This window comes from Pseudophryne corroboree, chromosome 8, assembly GCF_028390025.1.
Source record: "Pseudophryne corroboree isolate aPseCor3 chromosome 8, aPseCor3.hap2, whole genome shotgun sequence".
NCBI classification, from domain to species: Eukaryota; Metazoa; Chordata; class Amphibia; order Anura; family Myobatrachidae; genus Pseudophryne; species Pseudophryne corroboree.
Window position 1 is genome coordinate 33573251 of NC_086451.1, and position 20476 is coordinate 33593726.

Sequence of the window (20476 nt, forward strand, 5' to 3'; positions counted from 1 at the left end):
TCGTAATATCAGGCAGTGTTTTACGGGAGTGATGAGTAAAACACTGCCTGACAAAACACAAGGAATCCCGGCCGGATCTGTGAGATCCGTGCAGGGCTTCATTGTGTACCTTAAAAAGTTGATTAAAGTCTTAAAAATTCGGAAAAGAATTGCGTGGGGTCCCCCCTCCTAAGCACAACCAGCCTCGGGCTCTTTGAGCCGGTCCTGGTTGAAAAAATCTGGGTAAAAAAATGACAGGGGTTCCCCCATATTTAATCAACCAGCACCGGGCTCTGCCCCTGGTCCTGGTTCCAAAAATACGGGGGACAAAAAGCGTAGGGGTCCCCCGTATTTTTGAACCAGCACCGGGCTCCACTAGCCAGGTACATAATGCCACAGCCGGGGGACACTTTTATACTGGTCCCTGCGGCCCTGGCATTACATACCCAACTAGTCAGCCCTGGCCGCGGTACCCTGGAGGAGTGGGAACCCCTTAAATCAAGGGGTCCCCCCCCTCCAGCCACTCAAGGGCCAGGGGTGAAGCCCGAGGCTGTCCCCCCCATCCAAGGGCGGCGGATGGGGGGCTGATAGCCTTTTGAAAAAATGTGAATATTGTTTTTAGTAGCAGTACTACAAGTCCCAGCAAGCCTCCCCCGCAAGCTGGTACTTGGAGAACCACAAGTACCAGCATGCGGTGGAAAACCGGGCCCGCTGGTACCTGTAGTACTACTACTAAAAAAATACCCCCAAAAAAACAGGACACACACACCGTGAAAGTATAAGTTTATTACATACATGCACACCTCCATACACACATACTTACCTATGTTCCCACGAGGCTCGTTCCTCTTCTCCATGTAGAATCCTTGGGGTACCTGTGAAAAAAATTATACTCACATAGTCCAGTGTAGAATCAGACCTTTGAATAATCCACGTACTTGGCAAAATAATAAAACGGAAACCCGACCACGCACTGAAAGGGGTCCCATGTGTACACATGGGACCCCTTTCCCCGACTGCCAGGACCCCCCCTGACTCCTGTCAAAGAGGGTCCCTTCAGCCAATCAGGGAGCGCCACGTCGTGGCACTCTCCTGATTGGCTGTGTGCTCCTGTAGTGTCTGTCAGGCAGCACACGGCACAGATACAATGTAGTGCCTATGCGCTCCATTGTAGCCAATGGTGGGAACTTTGCGGTCAGCGGTGAGGTTACTTTCGGTCAACCGCTGACCACAAAGTTCCCACGCTTTTTGTCCCCCGTATTTTTGGAACCAGGACCAGGTGCAGAGCCCGGTGCTGGTTGATTAAATATGGGGGAACCCCTGTCATTTTTTTTACCCATATTTTTTCAACCAGGACCGGCTCAAAGAGCCGAGGCTGGTTATGCTTAGGAGGGGGGACCCCACACAATTTTTTTTTCAGTTTTTACACTAAACAGACCCTTTCCCATAGATAACCATGCACAGATCTCACTGATCCGTGCATAGTTATCCAAACTCAACTGGAAAAAGCAGGTCTATTTTTTTGCTGCTTTTTTTAACGAATCGAAAAAAAACAGACCCGCACTTGAGCACTCAGAAACTAACACCCAAATACGAATGAATAGTGAATGCCCGTATTGTATGACATAACAGCCGCGTTTGACCGATGGTCTATTCAATCGTATTTCTGAACGTTGTCATTCAAACCATTACGAATAGTCCAAACACTGCCGAGATTTGTGCTTAGTGAATTCCCGGATTGGGACTTAGAAAAAAAAACACAAATCGGACATACTCAGATTTTTAGTAAATACTGGCCATTGTGTTTATGTGACTGAAGCCCTTTACACCATAGAGAAAAGATCCTGAAAAGATGCTCTATGCAAACACAAGGGCGTCACATCATAAGTCTGGTTACAAGTGGCTAGCATTACTGCCTCACAGCACTGAGGTCGTGAGTTTAACTCCCAGCCATGGCCTATCTGTGTGGAGTTTGTGTGTTCTCCTTGTTACTGTGTGAGTTTCCTCCAGGTTCTAATATAATGACATATATGGGAATATTCTATACTGACCAGGCCTCTCCGGTGTGTCAGTCGCTCACACTTTATACTGTGTCTTCTAGCAGTTTGCAGCCCTGGATAACATGGAGATGAATTTGGACAGCATCAGGAACCAGTATTACCTGTGGAAGAAGTATATTGACATGACCAGACCCAGCCGCAGAATAAAGCCACCTGGTAAATGATATATGCATACCAGATCATCATACTATGGTGGCACTACATAGAGATGGGAGTACAGCTTATCAGGGCCCGAGGGAAGGGCCAGGGGCCCGGCCATATCCCCTTCCTTGGGTTGGTGAGAAATGGGGGCAGGTGACTGCACACAGAGCTCAGGTGTGTATCAGGTAAATAACTGGACAGCACCTGGGATATGAAGATAATGGGGGAGGGGCATCCCTGCCCGGGGCAGTGACACATCACAGGCCGCATTGCATAGGGGAAGAGGATGTGATATGGGTGATATATACTGCCTGGCCTTTCTTTGGACGAGGTTTCCCATGCTTTCATAGCCTATTGCTGGGTACACACTGGCCGATATATCGGCCATACAGTTGAACAACCGATATATCGTGGGTGGGTTGGCTGGTGTGTACCGGTGATAGGTTTGTGACTGATGTCATTCACAGACGTATCCCGTCAGCCCTGCAGCACAGCCTATGGCTGATATATCTGCAGATGCACTTGCTGCAGGGTCCGCCGGTGACTGACATCACAACTGGGCGGGCCGACGATTGGTAAGTGTTATTGCGCTTACCAATTGTCAGATAGGTCGGCAGATTGGCCGGATGGCTGAGCCGTCTGCCTAGAAACAGCTTTGCTCTCACTATACTGCACACTATTCCTGTAAATCGGGATTCCCCATTACATACTAGGAGAATATGTGATATACAGTGTAAGGAAGAATATTATCATGAGCGCTTGATTATGTTAATTTATGTGTCTTGCGCAAACCTGTAAAAAAAGAAAAAGTTAGTGAGATGTTTACAGCCCTTTTTGGACTGTTTGAGGATCGGGTTCCAATTAAGCCGGAACCTGATCCTCTATTACTTTATTACTGTTACCTATTACAGAGCTGCTAAAATCCCATTTTAGCGCAATCTAGTATTCTTTTGTTTAGACATTGTAAGGATCCTGATAGACAAATACTTGTTTCATTAAAGAAGAAATACTTGTCTTTATTACCGTTATTAATGTATACCACATTTAATTCTCTGGGAAATATAACGAGTTTTATGGTAAGAACTTACCTTTGTTAAAACTCTTTCTGCGAGGAACACTGGGCTCCACAAGGATGGACAATGGGGTGTAGAGTAGGATCTTGATCCGAGGCACCAGCAGGCTCAAAAGCTTTGACTGTTCCCAAGATGCATAGCGCCGCCTCCTCTATAACCCCGCCTCCCTGCACAGGAGCTCAGTTTTTAGTTAACCAGCCCAATGCAGTAGCAGGTACTAGAGACGACAACGGTTAGTAGCCACAACACCACACTCTCACGACAAGAGAAGTGTCAGCGGCTAATGCCATACCAACCCAAAGAAGCTAAGTGCGTCAGGGTGGGCGCCATGTGGAGCCCAGTGTACCTCGCAGTAAGAGTTTTAACAAAGGTAAGTTCTTACCATAAAACTCGTTTTCTGCTGCGGGGTACACTGGGCTCCACAAGGATGGACAATGGGGATGTCCTAAAGCAGTTCTTTATGGGAGGGGACGCACTGTAGCGGGCACAAGAACCCGGCGTCCAAAGGAAGCATCCTGGGAAGCGGCAGTATCGCAGGCATAGAACCTTATGATCGTGTTCACTGAGGACCACGTAGCCGCCTTGCACAATTGTTCAAGGGTCGCACCACGGCGGGCCGCCCAAGAAGGTCCAACAGGCCGAGTAGAATGGGCCGTAATGTGAGCAGGAGCTGACAGACCAGCCTTCACATAAGCATGTGCAATCACCATTCTAATCCATCTGGCCAGAGTCTGCTTGTGAGCAGGCCAGCCCCGTTTGTGAAACCCAAACAGAACAAAGAGAATCAGATTTATTAATAGAAGCAGTTCTCTTCACATAGATACGGAGAGCCTGTACCACATCCAAAGACCGCTCTTTGGGAGACAGATCAGGAGAAACAAGTGCCGGAACCACAATCTCCTGATTAAGGTGGAACGAAGAAACCACCTTAGGTAAATTGAAAAAGGGAAGGTGAAATCCTTAATGGCGCTTCTAGTAAACCGATTGCTGCTTTCTTGGTCCAACGGTGGACTTATCCCAGGTAGTCCAAAAGTGGAACAGAAAGAGTTGTGGTGGTGTGGACTAGATGGCGCTATCGCTCAAGCGGTGATGGTGAATATGAGAGTGCTCAAAAAAATACTTAGCTGTGCCGTCTCCGGACGGAAAGTCAAGGGTGTTCAATGTTCATTCGTTGATAGAGAGCTCAACCGTGTTCAAAAAATAGTAAAATGAAACAGAAGTATACAATGTGTAGTATTGTCGCGTGAAACAAAATGAGGCAATAACGTAGTCTACGGTTTTTGCCGATAGGCTAGTAGGCTTCACTAGGCAATGTGAATGGTCAGAGAATTGGTGATCTTTTTAAACCAACAAATTGAGACAGTGGGGTATATTTACTAAAATTCGTATTTTCCCGTTTGAGGTCAAAGTTCAATCACGAATTACATCGAAAGTGTAAATTTGCAACTTTTTGAATTTAGTACGACTAATTTACTAAGCTGCCGTATTCTGCATTTTCGGTTTTACCGATGTCGATGTCATTTGTTTTTTTTGGCAGTGTTTTACGTGAGTGACTTGTAAAACACTGCCGACTTTAATACAATGAATCTCGGCCGGATCTGAGAGATCCGTGCTGGGCTTCATTGTGCACCTTTTAAAAAAATAAAATCAGTGTTAAAATAAAAATAAAAATTGCATGGGGTCCCCCCTCCTAAGCCAAACCAGCCTCGGGCTCTTTGAGCCGGTCCTGGTTGCAAAAATATGGGGGGGGAAATTATAGAGGTTCCCCCATATTTAAACAACCAGCACCGGGCTCTGCGCCTGGTCCCAAAAATACGGGGGACAAAAAGCGTAGGGGTCCCCCGTATTTCTGAAACCAGCACCGGGCTCCACTAGCCAGATACATAATGCCACAGCCGGGGGACACTTTTATGTAGGTCCCGGCGGCCCTGGCATTACATAACCAACTAGTCACCCAGTGTAGAAGGCTCTTCTTGTAATCCATTTGTAATCCAGGTACTTTGCAAAAAAACAAAACGGGGGGGGCGTGGCCTAGCTGGAGCCGTAGCGGGACGTGTGCTTGAGGAGCTCCTGCTTCCTAAGGTCTCCTTTGGCCATAAATACCTGGGGTGGCTGGAAAATTTCCCCCCTTACTAACAGTCTGCACTGTCCTGGGACCCCTAGACGTGAGCTGCGGAGCCGGGAGGTCCTTTACTGGGCCTCTGCGGGTTGCGGCCTACGCCGGTCCCTGAATCCCCGGGCTCGATTTTTACATCACCCTAGCTGCGGGCCCGCGATCAGCGGAGAAGACACCTGCCCTTCCCCACGTTTCTGCCACCGAATACCTGGTCCCCGTGGACCGGTGCTTGCAGTCCGGGCGTGTTCCCCCCAGCAACTTCGACGGAGAGCTCGGGAGGCGGCGGCGGGAGCCTGGAGGCAGGTGTGCGGCTGACGGCTTCTCGGCGGCACCTGGCGCGGGGATCTCCGGAGCGGGAGCCGCATCACAGCTGACTCCCTGGACCCTGGCAGCGGCGGAGGGGGTCCAATCGGAGGGCGGAGGTGAGATAGACCCCTCATATATAAGAGAAGCCGGGTCTCCCCCCCTGCTCCTAGGTGGATGAAGAGAGAGAGGCCCCACAGATTATACGGTGGCCTGGTTGATAAACCTCAGGGCTGATTCCCCTGCACAGCTGCTCACAAAGCTGGACCCCTCTCCTCTTTTCTTCTCCAGCACAGCTCCCCCTACGGAATACTCCTGTCCCCCAATATATTACATTACCTACTACATTATAGCTGGTTGCTGGCCTGGAGGCTCCATCTAGTGTTCACTCTGATATACTACGCTCTCCCTGGAAGGGAGGCTCTGCTCACACATGATGGCTACGATTTGATTTGATTACTACCTCTCCCTCCACCGTCCCGGCCCGGGATGTGCACCAATTGGTAACCCAGTGTGTGGAACCCTCGCTCTCAACACTTGCAATTTTGACAGATCCCCCAGATCATCCTGACCTCTGTTATGGCTCCCAAGCGTCCGAAAGCCTCCAAATCGGTGTCACAAATATCATTCTTTAAATCTTCCCCTCAACCTCCTAAAAAAAAGGGAGATAAACCTCAGATGAAGAAGGCTGACCCCCCGCCTCCCCCTCTTACCTCTGACATATCTCCCCCGAGACAGCCCTCCCCATCCATGGAAGCTGTCAACGACTCTGATGCGTTAACAGTGGGTACAATGAAATTGCTCATGTCGCAATTTAAATCAGACATCGCGGCGGAGTTTCGCTCCACTCTCCAGGCATGTCAGCAATCCATCGACGAGGTAGGAGATCGTACCAACCATCTGGAAACAAAAATGGAGGAGGTGGTGGGGTCCCACAATCAACTATTGGACTCCCACGATAGCCTAGAGGATGAGGTGCACAAACTTAGAGATAAGATCGCAGATCTCGAGAACAGATCTAGACGAAGCAATATTAAACTGCGCGGGGTCCCTGAGGAGATATCTAACAGTAGCCTTCATGATTTCGCTGTTAACCTATTCGGAAAACTCCTACCGCAGGCCGCATCGGCTGATCTCCTTATTGACAGGATCCACAGACTTCCTAAAGCCAGAGCAGCCCCGGCCCACGCTACAAGGGATGTTTTGTTGAAAATGCACTATTTTCATATTAAAGAAGCAATCCTTAAAGCATCAAGACCATCATCAGATACCGCAAAGGCTCTTGGGGACCTGCAACTATTTGGAGACCTGTCTCAAACTACCCTCCTCAGACGTCGCTCCTTTCAACCCATTACACTGGCACTAAGGAAAGCCAATATCTCTTACCGCTGGGGATTTCCTGTCAAGCTTCTCATTGCACGTGAGGGTTCCACGATCGTGATTGATAACGTCGAAGAAGGAATGAAACTCCTGAGCTCCTGGAACATTACGAGTCCATCCGGGGGAGATTCCTCCCCTCAGCGTAGACTCCAACAGGACTGGTCCACGGTGAAGTAGGAGTCAAGTCTAGGCGATGGCTGACTCTTCATTTGTCGCATTTAAAGTATATATTGCTTTGTTACATGCATTCCCTCCTTTCACCTTCGCGGGTCAATGTTTTCTCCAGATTCTTATGTGTTCTGTCATATACATGTTCTTAGAGAGGTTTAAATTCTAGAGGAGGGTGAGTGTGGCCAGGAACTACCTGTACGATAGACCGGTCAATTCAAAGTGTTATTTTTCCTCTCCTCCTTCTTGTTATTGTTAGCTATTTCGGTATATTACAACATGTAGATTTAGCGGTTCTGGGCTCTTGGCTTGGCTTCCCCCCCCCGGGGCCCCCCCTCCCTCCTCCGTAGTGCCATGGGTGAGTCCCGGGTGGTGTGGTGGGGTGGGGCGGGGGGGCCTCGGGGGGGGGGGGGGGGGGGGGGGGGCTGAGTCGGGGGTTCACACATATCCCTGGGCGGGGGTGGTGGATGGTTGTCATGCCACTAACCCCCAACGGTTCTACACAGACGCCTGGTCAAGGCGTCTGGTTCTGGTCTCAAGGGAGACTAGTTATGTTTCTTGCTGTTTTTTATTTCTTGCGTTTTGTTTTTGTTTTTTCTCCTGCTCCCAGTTTTGTAAGCCATTCTATGTTACCCCTATTGTCGAGTATGTTTTGTTTACATCCCTTGATTCGCTTATGCTACGCAGTTCCTTTTCTTGACCCATGGTGAATGTTATCTCAATTAATGCTAAGGGGCTAAACTCTCCCCACAAGAGGAAACTAGCCCTTACTTATTTTGCTAAACAAAAAGCGCATATTGCAGCCGTGCAAGAGACACACTTCCCAATTATTAATCCCCCGCGTTTCTCTAACCCTAAATACCCCCAATGTTATACGGCTAATGGCCCTGCTAAGAAGGCTGGAGTAGCTATTCTTATAGCCCATAACTGCCCGTTTGTGCTCTCGACCCAATACTCAGACCCAGATGGTAGATACCTAATACTGGTTGGCCATCTGGAAAAAGATGAGGTAACCATTGCCTGCTGCTACGCGCCTAACACCAAGCAGATTCCTTTTTGTAGAAAGCTCTTTCAAGCCCTCCAGGAGAAGTCCAGGGGAGCTGTTTTGCTTCTGGGCGATTTTAATATAGCCCCGGATCCTAACATAGATAGATCCAACCCGCCTATACTTCCTCATCCGCTAAAACCCCACATGTCAGCCGGGCCCTTTAAAACTTTATTAGCTGAATACAACTGGTATGATGCCTGGCGAGTTAAACACCCCACGACACGAGATTACACCTTCTATTCGCATGTACATAGATCATACTCCCGAATTGATATGGCCATTGTAGATAGACCAACGTTAGCCTCTATACGCAAGATTACCATCTTGCCAATGACTTGGTCGGATCATTCCCCTCTACTTCTGAGCTGGGATGTCTTCTCATATAATGCTCCCCCGGGACCCTGGAGATTAGGCTCCCACCTTTTAAATAGGCCTGAGGGTCTACAGGCTGTACAGGCAGCTCTGGAACTGTACTTATGCACTAATCAACCATCAGACACTTCCACGTTCACCCATTGGTGCGCGTTGAAAGCCGTGGTCCGAGGCTCAGCGATACAAATCGCGGCTAAATTGAAACGAGACTCACGCCAGCAGCTTGCTTCCGCGGAGCAGGAGGTCGCCTCCCTGGAGAAGGCCCATAAGAAAGACCCCTCAAATAAAACCATTTTCTCTAAGCTCTTATCAGCCATGGACAAAGTTAATTCCTTTGCGCTTGCTGAGGTCCACCGCAACATTCAGCGGCTTAATCAAACATATTACTCCCTAGGCAATAGAGCGGGTAGACTTCTTGCTCGCAAACTTCGTGGACGCAGAGCTCGGGAACGGATACAGGCAGTATATAATTCCAAAGGCACCAAAGTTATGGACCCCTCAGATATAGCCAACACATTCGCGGACTACTATTGCCAATTATATAATTTAAAAAATGACCCTGATACTCCCCAACCTGAGCCTCTGGAAATCTCTGAGTTCCTCCAGACTCTTCCTCTCCCATCTTTGTCGAAACAAGACGCCGAACTCATTAACTCCCCATGGACTCTGGAGGAAATAGACACTGCTATTACCTCCCTTCCTCTTAATAAGGCCCCTGGCCCCGACGGTTACCCGTCTAACTTCTATAAGCAATTTAATAAACTGCTCGCCCCAACCTTATTGAATGTGTTTCATGAAGCCTCCACCAATTCCTATTTCCCGAAAGAAATGCTAGAATCCCAAATTGTAACAATTCCGAAACCCGGTAAATCACCCACTTCCGTCCAAAACTATCGCCCCATAGCTTTGCTTAACGTCGATGTCAAACTTTTTGCGAAACTAATAGCAAATAGACTTGCTCCCCTTTTACCCGCCCTGATCGACCCAGATCAGGTTGGATTTGTAGTAGGTAGACAGGCCTCTGATAACACTAGGAGAGTGATTAATATCATTGAACACTGCCGACAGGCCGATCAACCTTTCTTGCTCCTGTCACTTGATGCCGAAAAGGCATTCGACAGGCTCCATTGGAAATATATGCAGCACACGCTCCGCAGGTTTGGCATTAGAGGTCGCTTTCTCAATTCTATATTAGCCCTATATTCCTGTCCATCGGCTAGAGTGTTCACAAATGGGTGCCACTCTATGAGATTTGAAATTACTAATGGTACCCGACAGGGATGCCCCTTATCCCCGTTAATATTCGCTCTTGCGATTGAACCATTAGCGGAATGTATTAGAAGAGATAATCTAATCTTGGGTCCCCATATAGGCGGGAAACAGCACAAAATAAGTCTCTTTGCAGATGACATTTTGCTATGTCTCTTGCAACCGAGATCCTCCTTACCCCGCCTACATGCTGTCCTTGACCGATATGCTAAAATGTCGTATTACAAGCTTAATACCGCTAAAACCGAAGCCCTCCCATTGAACATAAATACAGACGAGGTCCTCTCCTTGAAAACAAAGTATAAATACTCCTGGCAATCACTATCTCTTCGATACCTGGGAGTCCACCTCTCTAGGGAGGCAGATCTCCTGACATGTAACTTCGGCCCACTTCTCGCAGCATTTAGAACACTTACCAAAGATTGGAAGTTGCAGGATGGCTCCTGGCTTGGGCGCGTGGCGGCGGCAAAAATGGTGCTTCTACCGAAGCTAATGTACTTTTTAGAACTATCCCTCGCCCCCTCCCGAAGAAAACTTGTAACGATTTCAATAAGATCCTTTCCAACTACATCTGGGGGGGGGGGGAAAACAAAAATAGCTAGATCCACCCTTTCAGCCCCTAAGGTCAAGGGAGGAGCAGCTTACCCTGATATAGAAAACTACCACAAAGCGTGCATTCTGAGCCACATCAGAGATTGGGTCGACGTGGATATAGTGAAACCATGGGTACTTGTCGAACAGACAACAGTGTCTCCATACTGCCTTGCAGATCTGCTGTGGCTCCCAATGTCTGCTATCCCTACGTCAGTTAACAAAAGTAAAGCGATCCAATGCACATTAAATGCCTGGCATACTCTTCTCTCACCCGAGGCTAAGCAATCTCTCCCCTTCCTCCAGCTTTCATTAAAAACGATAACTCTAATGATCCCTAACCTGTCCCTACTCTCCTGGTCAGACCGGGGCCTACAGACGCTTCAGGATATTCATTCACAGGGTATGTTGGTCTCATTCACCCATTTACAAACGCATTTCCATATTCAGAAACAGGACTTCTATAAGTATCTCCAAATACGAAACTGGCTTTCCAGGTATCGCCCCCAATCCCTCAGCTTCTAAATGTCTCCCCAAGATGCTCCCTCTCCTTGTCCGCACTAAACAGAGTCGGGGCAATGTCTCCAGATGGTATAATTACTTGATTTCAGAAATGACGACCCATACGTTTGGGTCCCAAGGTAGATGGGAGGCTGATCTGCCCAATGTTTTCACTGGAGAGATATGGTTGAGAATTTATCACTCATGCTTTAAAATTTCACGCTGTATGGGTCATTCAGAAATGTTTTTTAAATTAATCCACAGAGCATACCTCACCCCAGATCGGCTGCATAAGATATGGCCGGATGTCTCCCCCTACTGCTGGAGAGGATGTGGACAAATTGGGAACATTATGCATGTGTTTTGGTCCTGCCCAATGTTACAACCCTTGTGGAAAGAAGTTTTTGTCTTGATTTCAGATGTGCTTGGATATACTGTCCCCTTAGATCCCCTTATAGCCCTATTTCATTACCCCCATCCGCACGTAGCTGTCTCAGATACGTACTTGCTGGGACACATACTTATAGCTTCGAAAGCCTCCATAGCCCAATTATGGAAATCAGCAAGATTACCTGACATTATAGCCATTAAAAAGAAAATTCATAATCATCATGTCTTTGAAACGTCAGGTAAACTATATTCCCAGTCTGGCTCTCGTGTTTTTGATGGCTGGTTGAAATGGGATGACTATATCAGAAGAAGTAACTCCCCCTGGGCTGGCATCCCACACCTTACCATGGATAATCTTATGTCACCCCCCTTATACACATAAATTTTAGCCAGAAATGAGTTTGACCACATAGACATCAGGTCAGGAGATCTCCTAATTCCCTATGGGTTCATGTGTTTCAATGAATATGATATTGTCGACTATAATGTTTACCATACAGATAGACATGTTGGCTTCCCCCCTCCCCCCCCCCCCCCCCCCTCTCCTCTATCTTTTTCTCTTTCTTTTCTCTGCTTAAATGTTTAACCAACTTCTTTATAGAAATTATAGCTACTTCTTTATAGAAATTATAGCTAATGCTCCGCTGTTTGGTATCTGCGTGTTCTTTCATTGTAACTGTTATTCATAAACTTCAATAAAAACTATTGTAAAAAAAAACAAAAAACGGATACCCGACCTCGCACTGAAAGGGGCCCCATGTTTTCACATGGGACCCCTTTCCCCGAATGCCAGAAACCCCCTCTGACTTATGTCTAAGAGGGTTCCATCAGCCAATCAGGGAGCGCCACGTTGTGGCACCCTCCTGATTGGCTGTGTGCTCCTGTACTGTATGACAGGCAGCACCCGGCAGTGTTACAATGTAGCGCCTATGCGCTCCATTGTAACCCATGGTGGGAACTTTGTGGTCAGCGGTTGACCGAAAGTAACCTCACCGCGACCATTCACATTGCCTAGTGAAGCCTACTAGCCTATCGGCAAAAACCGGACAGTCAGATCTAGATGATGTAGGAGAAGTTCTGGGGAATTTGCCAGGATCAACAAGTCGTCCAGATACGGTAGGATCCTGACCCCTTGACGGCGGAGTACCACCGTCAACACCGCTATAACTTTGGTGAAGACTCGCGGAGCTGTAGTTAAACCAAAAGGTAACGCCCGAAACTGGTAATGGAGGTTGCGAACCGCAAACCTCAGGTATTGCTAATGCGACACTGCTATAGGAATGTGCAGGTAAGCATCCTGTATATCAAGGGAGACGATATAATCCCCAGGTTCCAAGGCCAGAACTATAGAGCGAAGGGTTTCCATACGGAACTTGGAGACTTTCACAAACTTGTTCAATGCCTTGTGGTTGAGAATGGGCCGGGAGGACCGATTCGGTTTCGGGACTAGAAATAGCGGTGAATAGTACCCCCGGCCTCTCTGAGCAAGAGGCACCTGTACTACCACTCCTGTGTCCATGTAGTGTTTTTGCCTTTGTCTTGTCCAAAGGGACATCTGTCAGGCAAAATCGATGAGGGGGACGGTTTTTGAAGGCTATGGCGTAACCTCGAGTGACTTCCCATACCCAGGCATCTGAAGTGGTCTTCAACCATTCCTGGGTATACCCTAGAAGCCGGCCCCCCCACCCTGGGATCCCCCAGGGGGAGGCCCGCCCAGTCATGCGGCAGGCTTATCGGTCTTGGAAGCTGGCTGACGGGCAGCCCAGGCTCTTTTGGGCTTTGGCTTACCAGGTTTGGAAGTGCGGGCCTGCTTGTGGTACGCCTGACCTTTTGCTTTACCTGAAGGACGAAAGGCAGTACCTTTAGCCTTCGACACAGAAGGAGCGGTACTTGGCAGACAGGCAGTTTTGGCAGTAGCCAAATCAGCCACTATCTTATTTAAGTCCTCCCCAAACAGAATATCTCCCTTGAAAGGGAGTACCTCCAGGGTTTTTCTAGAATCCAGATCCACAGACCAGGATCTCAGCCACAATATCCGGCGAGCCAGGACTGACGTAGTAGAGGCCTTGGCTGCTAGAATACCGGCATCAGAAGCCGCCTCTTTAATATAGTGAGAAGCTGTGACAATATATGACAAGCATTGTCTAGCATGGTCAGAAGAGATTTCAGCTTCCAACTCTAGGGCCCATGCTTCAATAGCCCCCGCGAGGGGATAGCGAGCCAGCATCTTCTTTTGAGGCACAAACGTCTTCCCTGGATTTTCCCAGGATTCCTGACGTATAACCACCAGGTGATCAGAATGAGGTAAAACTTGTTTAACCACCTTCTGACGCTTGAACCTATCTGGCTTCTTAGGAGGGACGGATGGCTCGGGATCATCCGTAATCTGTAGAATCAACTTAATAGCCTCCAAAAGATCAGGAACATCCACATGTGAACTACCCTCCCCATCAGCCGTATCAGTGTCAGATTCTGTGGGGCTCATCAGACGAGATGTCAGTGACAGCAGTGGATTGTGAGGAGGTAAGAGCTCGCTTAGAGGACCCCTTGGTCTTAGGCGAGCGAGGGTCAGACTTTTTAATAGTCAAGGACTGGTTCAATTTCTTCAATTTAGCAGACAAGTTATCTGCCCACGGCGGGTTAGCCGCGGGGACCACATACGGTTGAACCGGCATAGGAGGTCCCATAGGGGGCGTTAGTTTAGTAACTAGCGTATTCAGAAGTGTGGAGAAAGTAGCCCACGGCGGGTCATTATGGACCCCCGTTGCCACAGTCCCACTGGGGGGCAAGGAGCCCCCAGAACCAGAGCCTGCAGCTGCTATATTCTCCTCATAGGGATCTGTGGCGTCAGCAACACCTGTAGTGTGTTCAGCCCCAGAACCGTTACCCTCAGAAGCAGACATGATATAACTTGCAGTATCAGGTAACACAGTACAATTGTCAGCAGCACAATACCATACCTCCCAACTGTCCCGATTTTCGCGGGACAGTCCCGTTTTTTGGGGACTGTCCCGCTGTCCCACCCGCGGGCCGCAGTGTCCTGCGGTGGGGGGGGCAGTTGGGAGGCTCTGTCTCTCGCTGCCCTGCTTAGCAGAGCAGCGTTGAATAGACGCTGTGCGCATGCGCACAGCGTCTATTCAGGGGAGTCAGAGGGAGAGGGGGCATGCCAGCGGCTCACAGAGCGCTGGGCATGCCCCCTCAGTGACGAAAACGGGGGCGTGGCTCGCGATCGCGGGTCCTCCCGCGAAGCCACGCCCCCTTTTCTTAGGTAACACCCATTTTTCGGGAGCGCGCGCGGCATCGCCGCGCGTGTGTCCCTCTTTGAAGAAACACAAAGTTGGGAGGTATAACAATACCTCTTGCCCAAACCCCTGTGCAGTGTAGTCAGCACCAGCAGAGATAAAGGAGAGATATGGTGACTAAAATCACAGAGAAAAATACAATTAGAGTATATCTTGTGAATATCCTATATTATATTATTAAGCCTGACTCACCAAGCCCCCTCAGGTTATAGAATATATGGATAGCAAGTTGAGTGAGAGACACGAAAGAAAATCACCCAGCAAGCTAATGCACACACATATAGTCACAGTTATACAATGCAGAGGTTTATTACCAACAATAATACTGCACTGGACTAGCTTGTATATATAGCTATGTAGTCAGTAGATCTAACACTGCACAGTAAGAACTGGATGTATATCACAGGTTACTTGTACCAGAGAACCCTGACTAAATGCACTCTTTCTTAACTAACACTGTCTAAATGACATGTAGAATACTTAAGTGTCTTGTAAAGTCACAGCGCTGACAACCAGGCGGCTTTACAAAGGAGGATTTGCCCAAGCAGTCCCAGGAACAGTGTAGCTGAGAGAAATGGCGCCCAAACACTGACAGGGAGTGAGGGAGAGACAGATATGCAGCTCCAGGGCGGGAACATTTGCTGGAAATGGCGCCCTGGGGCTGGGGGAGGGGCTCCAGGTCTAAGCCTTATCCCCTCTGCTGGCAAAACCACCTGGTACTGCGGGCTACACATAAAAAGGTTTAGAGAGAAAACCTGACCTGCACCCATGCCCTGGTGATCTAGTGGGATCGCCTGTACTGCCACAGTGTCCACCGCCAGCGCGCGCGGCACGCCTCCCACCGGCCGCGCAGTATCGTGATACAGCACGGGTCCCGCGAGCGGGACCCACTCACCACCTCCCGAAGCGCGGCCACGCGATCCCGGAGAGCCCCAGTCGGGTGTGCCTGACCAGAAGAAAACCGGAGCCTCCCGCTGTAGTAACCCGGCAACCAGGGCGCGGGAGTGTACAGCGCCGCTAGGGAGAGATGGAGCTGCAGCAGTGAATGTCTCCTGACATCTACACACTGCTGCAGCCCTTGAAGTCTTCACTTTTCTTCATAAAAAGCTCTTCTTAGGGCTGCCTGGAGCAGCCCCTCTGTTACGTGCCTGCTATCTGCAGCACCAACTACAAAACTGAGCTCCTGTGCAGGGAGGCAGGGTTATAGAGGAGGCGGCGCTATGCATCTTGGGAACAGTCAAAGCTTTTGAGCCTGTTGGTGCCTCAGATCAAGATCCTACTCTACACCCCATTGTCCATCCTTGTGGAGCCCAGCGTACCCCGCAGCAGAAATATAGGATTATAGGGAAACTCCACAGAAAAATGATTTAGCATAATTATGTGGAGTGACTCTTGTTACTGAAAATAGAACTGCATGAAATTGCCTTTTGAAAACAGAGAAACACACTGCTGCTGCCCTTTAGCCCATTGGTGGCAGTAACTGATGTTTCTTAGAAGCATATGTTGCCATGGAAACAATCCTTTCAGTGCACATCTTGTTTCCCTGGTGATATACAGGTCGGTCATATTGCAGCAGCAGTGTGTTTCTCAGTTTTCCATAGACTATTTCAGGGTATCCAACTTCGAGTTCAAGGAATTATTGCAGTATGGCAGTGGTTTCCAAACTTTTTTGAATCACGGCGCCCTAGAATATCAGAATTTTTTTCACGGCACCCCTAGGTCAAAAATTTCTTATTGAGAAATTTAGAAAGAAATATTACATTAAGTAGATCACGTTTATATCCGCGCTTTCTTCACAGGTGTGCGAGCAGCCGTATCGCCAGGTGCACCAGCATCGGTCCGCTGTCTTTTAGTTCCTATAATATACAAGTATCAGTTAGAAACGCAGCAAGTGTACTGTGCGAGGTGATCCTCCTATGCAGGGATGTTCTGTGTTTTATCACTGCTCAGTACATATACGGTGATATATTACATATAATCATGCAGTCAGGCCACTGGTGTCTGATTGTTAGGGTTGCTCACACCTAGCACTGTCTATATGTAACATTATAATGTGATGTAATGACAAATGGGTGTATGCCGCCTGTCCCCACTCCCTCACCCAACGTCAGTGGTGTGATGTGTACAGGGCGCTTCCTGTGCTGATTGGGGCCTGTGTGCATTATTTGGATTCCCTCCCCCCGGCAGTGTATCAGGATATTGCCGCATGTAGTCACACTTAGGTGAGTGCAGAGTGCGTAGTGGGCGGAGCATACGAAGAAGCGCTATTTTCCTTACCTTGGCGGGGCGGCTCCCTCACTTTGTGGATTTCTCCACCGCACACCTGTTCATGTAGCGCCCACCATTTAGAAGTCATAGATGGGGCGCGGTTCACCATCTTCTTGCGGTATAGAAGACAGCGGTCACACTGCCACCAGTGGGTCTTCAGCGCATCCTCTTCCTCATAGAAGTCGAGGTAGATCTAATCAGATAGTAGAAATATAATAAAGTATAATCCCAGAAGCTAGCGTTCCCTCCTCTCCTCCCAGGTATTGCTGGCCGGTGTGTCGGCCTCCCCTCTCCTCCCATACATTGCTGGCCGGTGTGTCAGCCTCCACTCTCCTCCCAGGTATTGCTGGCCGGTGTGTCAGCCTCCCCTCTCCTCCCACACATTGCTGGCCGGTGTGTCATCCTCCCCTCTCCCACACATTGCTGGCCGGTGTGTCAGCCTCCCCTCTCCTCCCACACATTGCTGGCCGGTGTGTCAGCCTCCCCTCTCTTCCCACACATTGCTGGCCGGTGTGTCAGCCTCCCCTCTCTTCCCACACATTGCTGGCCGGTGTGTCAGCCTCCCCTCTCCTCCCACACATTGCTGGCTGGTGTGTCAGCCTCCCCTCTCCTCCCACACATTGCTGGCCAATGTGTCGGCCTCCCCTCTCCTCCCACACATTGCTGGCCGGTATGTCAGCCTCCCCTTTCCTCCCACACATTGCTGGCCGGTGTGTCGGCCTCCCCTCTCCTCCCCCACATTGCTGGCTGGTGTGTCAGCCTCCCCTCTCCTCCCACACATTGCTGGCCGGTGTGTCGGCCTCCCCTCTCCTCCCACACATTGCTGGCTGGTGTGTCAGCCTCCCCTCTCCTCCCACACATTGCTGGCCGGTGTGTCGGCCTCCCCTCTCCTCCCCCACATTGCTGGCTGGTGTCAGCCTCCCCTCTCCTCACACACATTGCTGGCCGGTGTGTCAGCCTCCCCTCTCCTCCCACACATTGCTGGCTGGTGTGTCAGCCTCCCCTCTCCTCCCACACATTGCTGGCCGGTATGTCAGCCTCCCCTTTCCTCCCACACATTGCTGGCCGGTGTGTCGGCCTCCCCTCTCCTCCCCCACATTGCTGGCCGGTGTGTCGGCCTCCCCTCTCCTCCCCCACATTGCTGGCCGGTGTATCGGCCTCCCCTCTCCTCCCACACATTGCTGGCCGGTGTGTCGGCCTCCCCTCCCACACATTGCTGGCTGGTGTGTCGGCCTCCCCTCTCCTCCCACACATTGCTGGCCGGTGTGTCGGCCTCCTGTCTCCTCCCACACATTGCTGGCCGGTGTGTCAGCCTCCCCTCTCCTCCCACACATTGCTGGCTGGTGTGTCAGCCTCCCCTCTCCTCCCACACATTGCTGGCCAGTGTGTCAGCCTCCCCTCTCCTCCTACACATTGCTGGCCGGTGTGTCAGCCTCCCCTCCCACACATTGCTGGCTGGTGTGTCGGCGTCCCCTCTCCTCCCACACATTGCTGGCCGGTATGTCGTCCTCCCCTCTCCTCCCACACATTGCTGGCCAGTGTGTCGGCCTCCCCTCTCCTCCCACACATTGCTGGCCGGTGTGTCAGCCTCCCCTCTCCTCCCACACATTGCTGGCCGGTGTGTCAGCCTCTCCTCCCACACATTGCTAGCCGGTGTGTCGGCCTCCCCTCTCCTCCCACACATTGCTGGCCGGTGTGTCAGCCTCCCCTCTCCTCCCACACATTGCTGGCCGGTGTGTCAGCCTCTCCTCTCCTCCCACACATTGCTGGCCGGTGTGTCGGCCTCCCCTCTCCTCTCACACATTGCTGGCCAGTGTGTCAGCCTCCCCTCTCCTCCTACACATTGCTGGCCGGTGTGTCAGCCTCCCCTCCCACACATTGCTGGCTGGTGTGTCGGCGTCCCCTCTCCTCCCACACATTGCTGGCCGGTGTGTCGGCCTCCCCTCTCCTCCCACACATTGCTGGCTGGTGTGTCAACCTCCCCTCTCCTCCCACACATTGCTGGCCGGTATGTCAGCCTCCCCTTTCCTCCCACACATTGCTGGCCGGTGTGTCGGCCTCCCCTCTCCTCCCCCACATTGCTGGCTGGTGTGTCAGCCTCCCCTCTCCTCCCACACATTGCTGGCCGGTGTGTCGGCCTCCCCTCTCCTCCCACACATTGCTGGCCGGTGTGTCGGCCTCCCCTCCCACACATTGCTGGCTGGTGTGTCGGCCTCCCCTCTCCTCCCACACATTGCTGGCCGGTGTGTCGGACTCCTGTCTCCTCCCACACATTGCTGGCCGGTGTGTCAGCCTCCCCTCTCCTCCCACACATTGCTGGCTGGTGTGTCAGCCTCCCCTCTCCTCCCACACATTGCTGGCCAGTGTGTCAGCCTCCCCTCTCCTCCTACACATTGCTGGCCGGTGTGTCAGCCTCCCCTCCCACACATTGCTGGCTGGTGTGTCGGCGTCCCCTCTCCTCCCACACATTGCTGGCCGGTATGTCGTCCTCCCCTCTCCTCCCACACATTGCTGGCCGGTGTGTCGGCCTCCTGTCTCCTCCCACACATTGCTGGCCGGTGTGTCAGCCTCCCCTCTCCTCCCACACATTGCTGGCTGGTGTGTCAGCCTCCCCTCTCCTCCCACACATTGCTGGCCAGTGTGTCAGCCTCCCCTCTCCTCCTACACATTGCTGGCCGGTGTGTCAGCCTCCCCTCCCACACATTGCTGGCTGGTGTGTCGGCGTCCCCTCTCCTCCCACACATTGCTGGCCGGTATGTCGTCCTCCCCTCTCCTCCCACACATTGCTGGCCAGTGTGTCGGCCTCCCCTCTCCTCCCACACATTGCTGGCCGGTGTGTCAGCCTCCCCTCTCCTCCCACACATTGCTGGCCGGTGTGTCAGCCTCTCCTCCCACACATTGCTAGCCGGTGTGTCGGCCTCCCCTCTCCTCCCACACATTGCTGGCCGGTGTGTCAGCCTCCCCTCTCCTCCCACACATTGCCGGCCGGTGTGTCAGCCTCTCCTCTCCTCCCACACATTGCTGGCCGGTGTGTCAGCCTCTCCTCTCCTCCCACACATTGCTGGCCGGTGTGTCGGCCTCCCCTCTCCTCTCACACATTGCTGGCCAGTGTGTCAGCCTCCCCTCTCCTCCTACACATTGCTGGCCGGTGTGTCAGCCTCCCCTCCCACACATCGCTGGCTGGTGTGTCGAAGTCCCCTCTCCTCCCACACATTGCTGGCCGGTGTGTCGGCCTCCCCTCTCCTCCCACACATTGCTGGCTGGTGTGTCAGCCTCCCCTCTCCTCCCACACATTGCTGGCCGGTATGTCAGCCTCCCCTTTCCTTCCACACATTGCTGGCCGGTGTGTCGGCCTCCCCTCTCCTCCCCCACATTGCTGGCTGGTGTGTCAGCCTCCCCTCTCCTCCCACACATTGCTGGCCGGTGTGTCGGCCTCCCCTCTCCTCCCACACATTGCTGGCCGGTGTGTCGGCCTCCCCTCCCACACATTGCTGGCCAGTGTGTCGGCCTCCCCT

The 20476-nt window shown here is 51.1% G+C and overlaps 1 protein-coding gene across 5 annotated transcripts in view; it reads left to right on the forward strand.

Annotated features, from left to right (window-relative positions):
• The window catches only part of LOC134948308 (uncharacterized), an 82962-nt gene that overhangs the window by 10924 nt on the left and 51562 nt on the right, over positions 1-20476 (forward strand). For 4 of the 5 annotated variants that reach the window (XM_063936218.1, XM_063936219.1, XM_063936215.1 and 1 more), the window contains exon 9: positions 2081-2195. In XM_063936218.1, the coding sequence (XP_063792288.1) occupies positions 2081-2195 (115 nt within the window). The remainder of the gene's footprint in view (positions 1-2080; positions 2196-20476) is intronic. The other variant, XM_063936217.1, reaches the window with a different exon arrangement.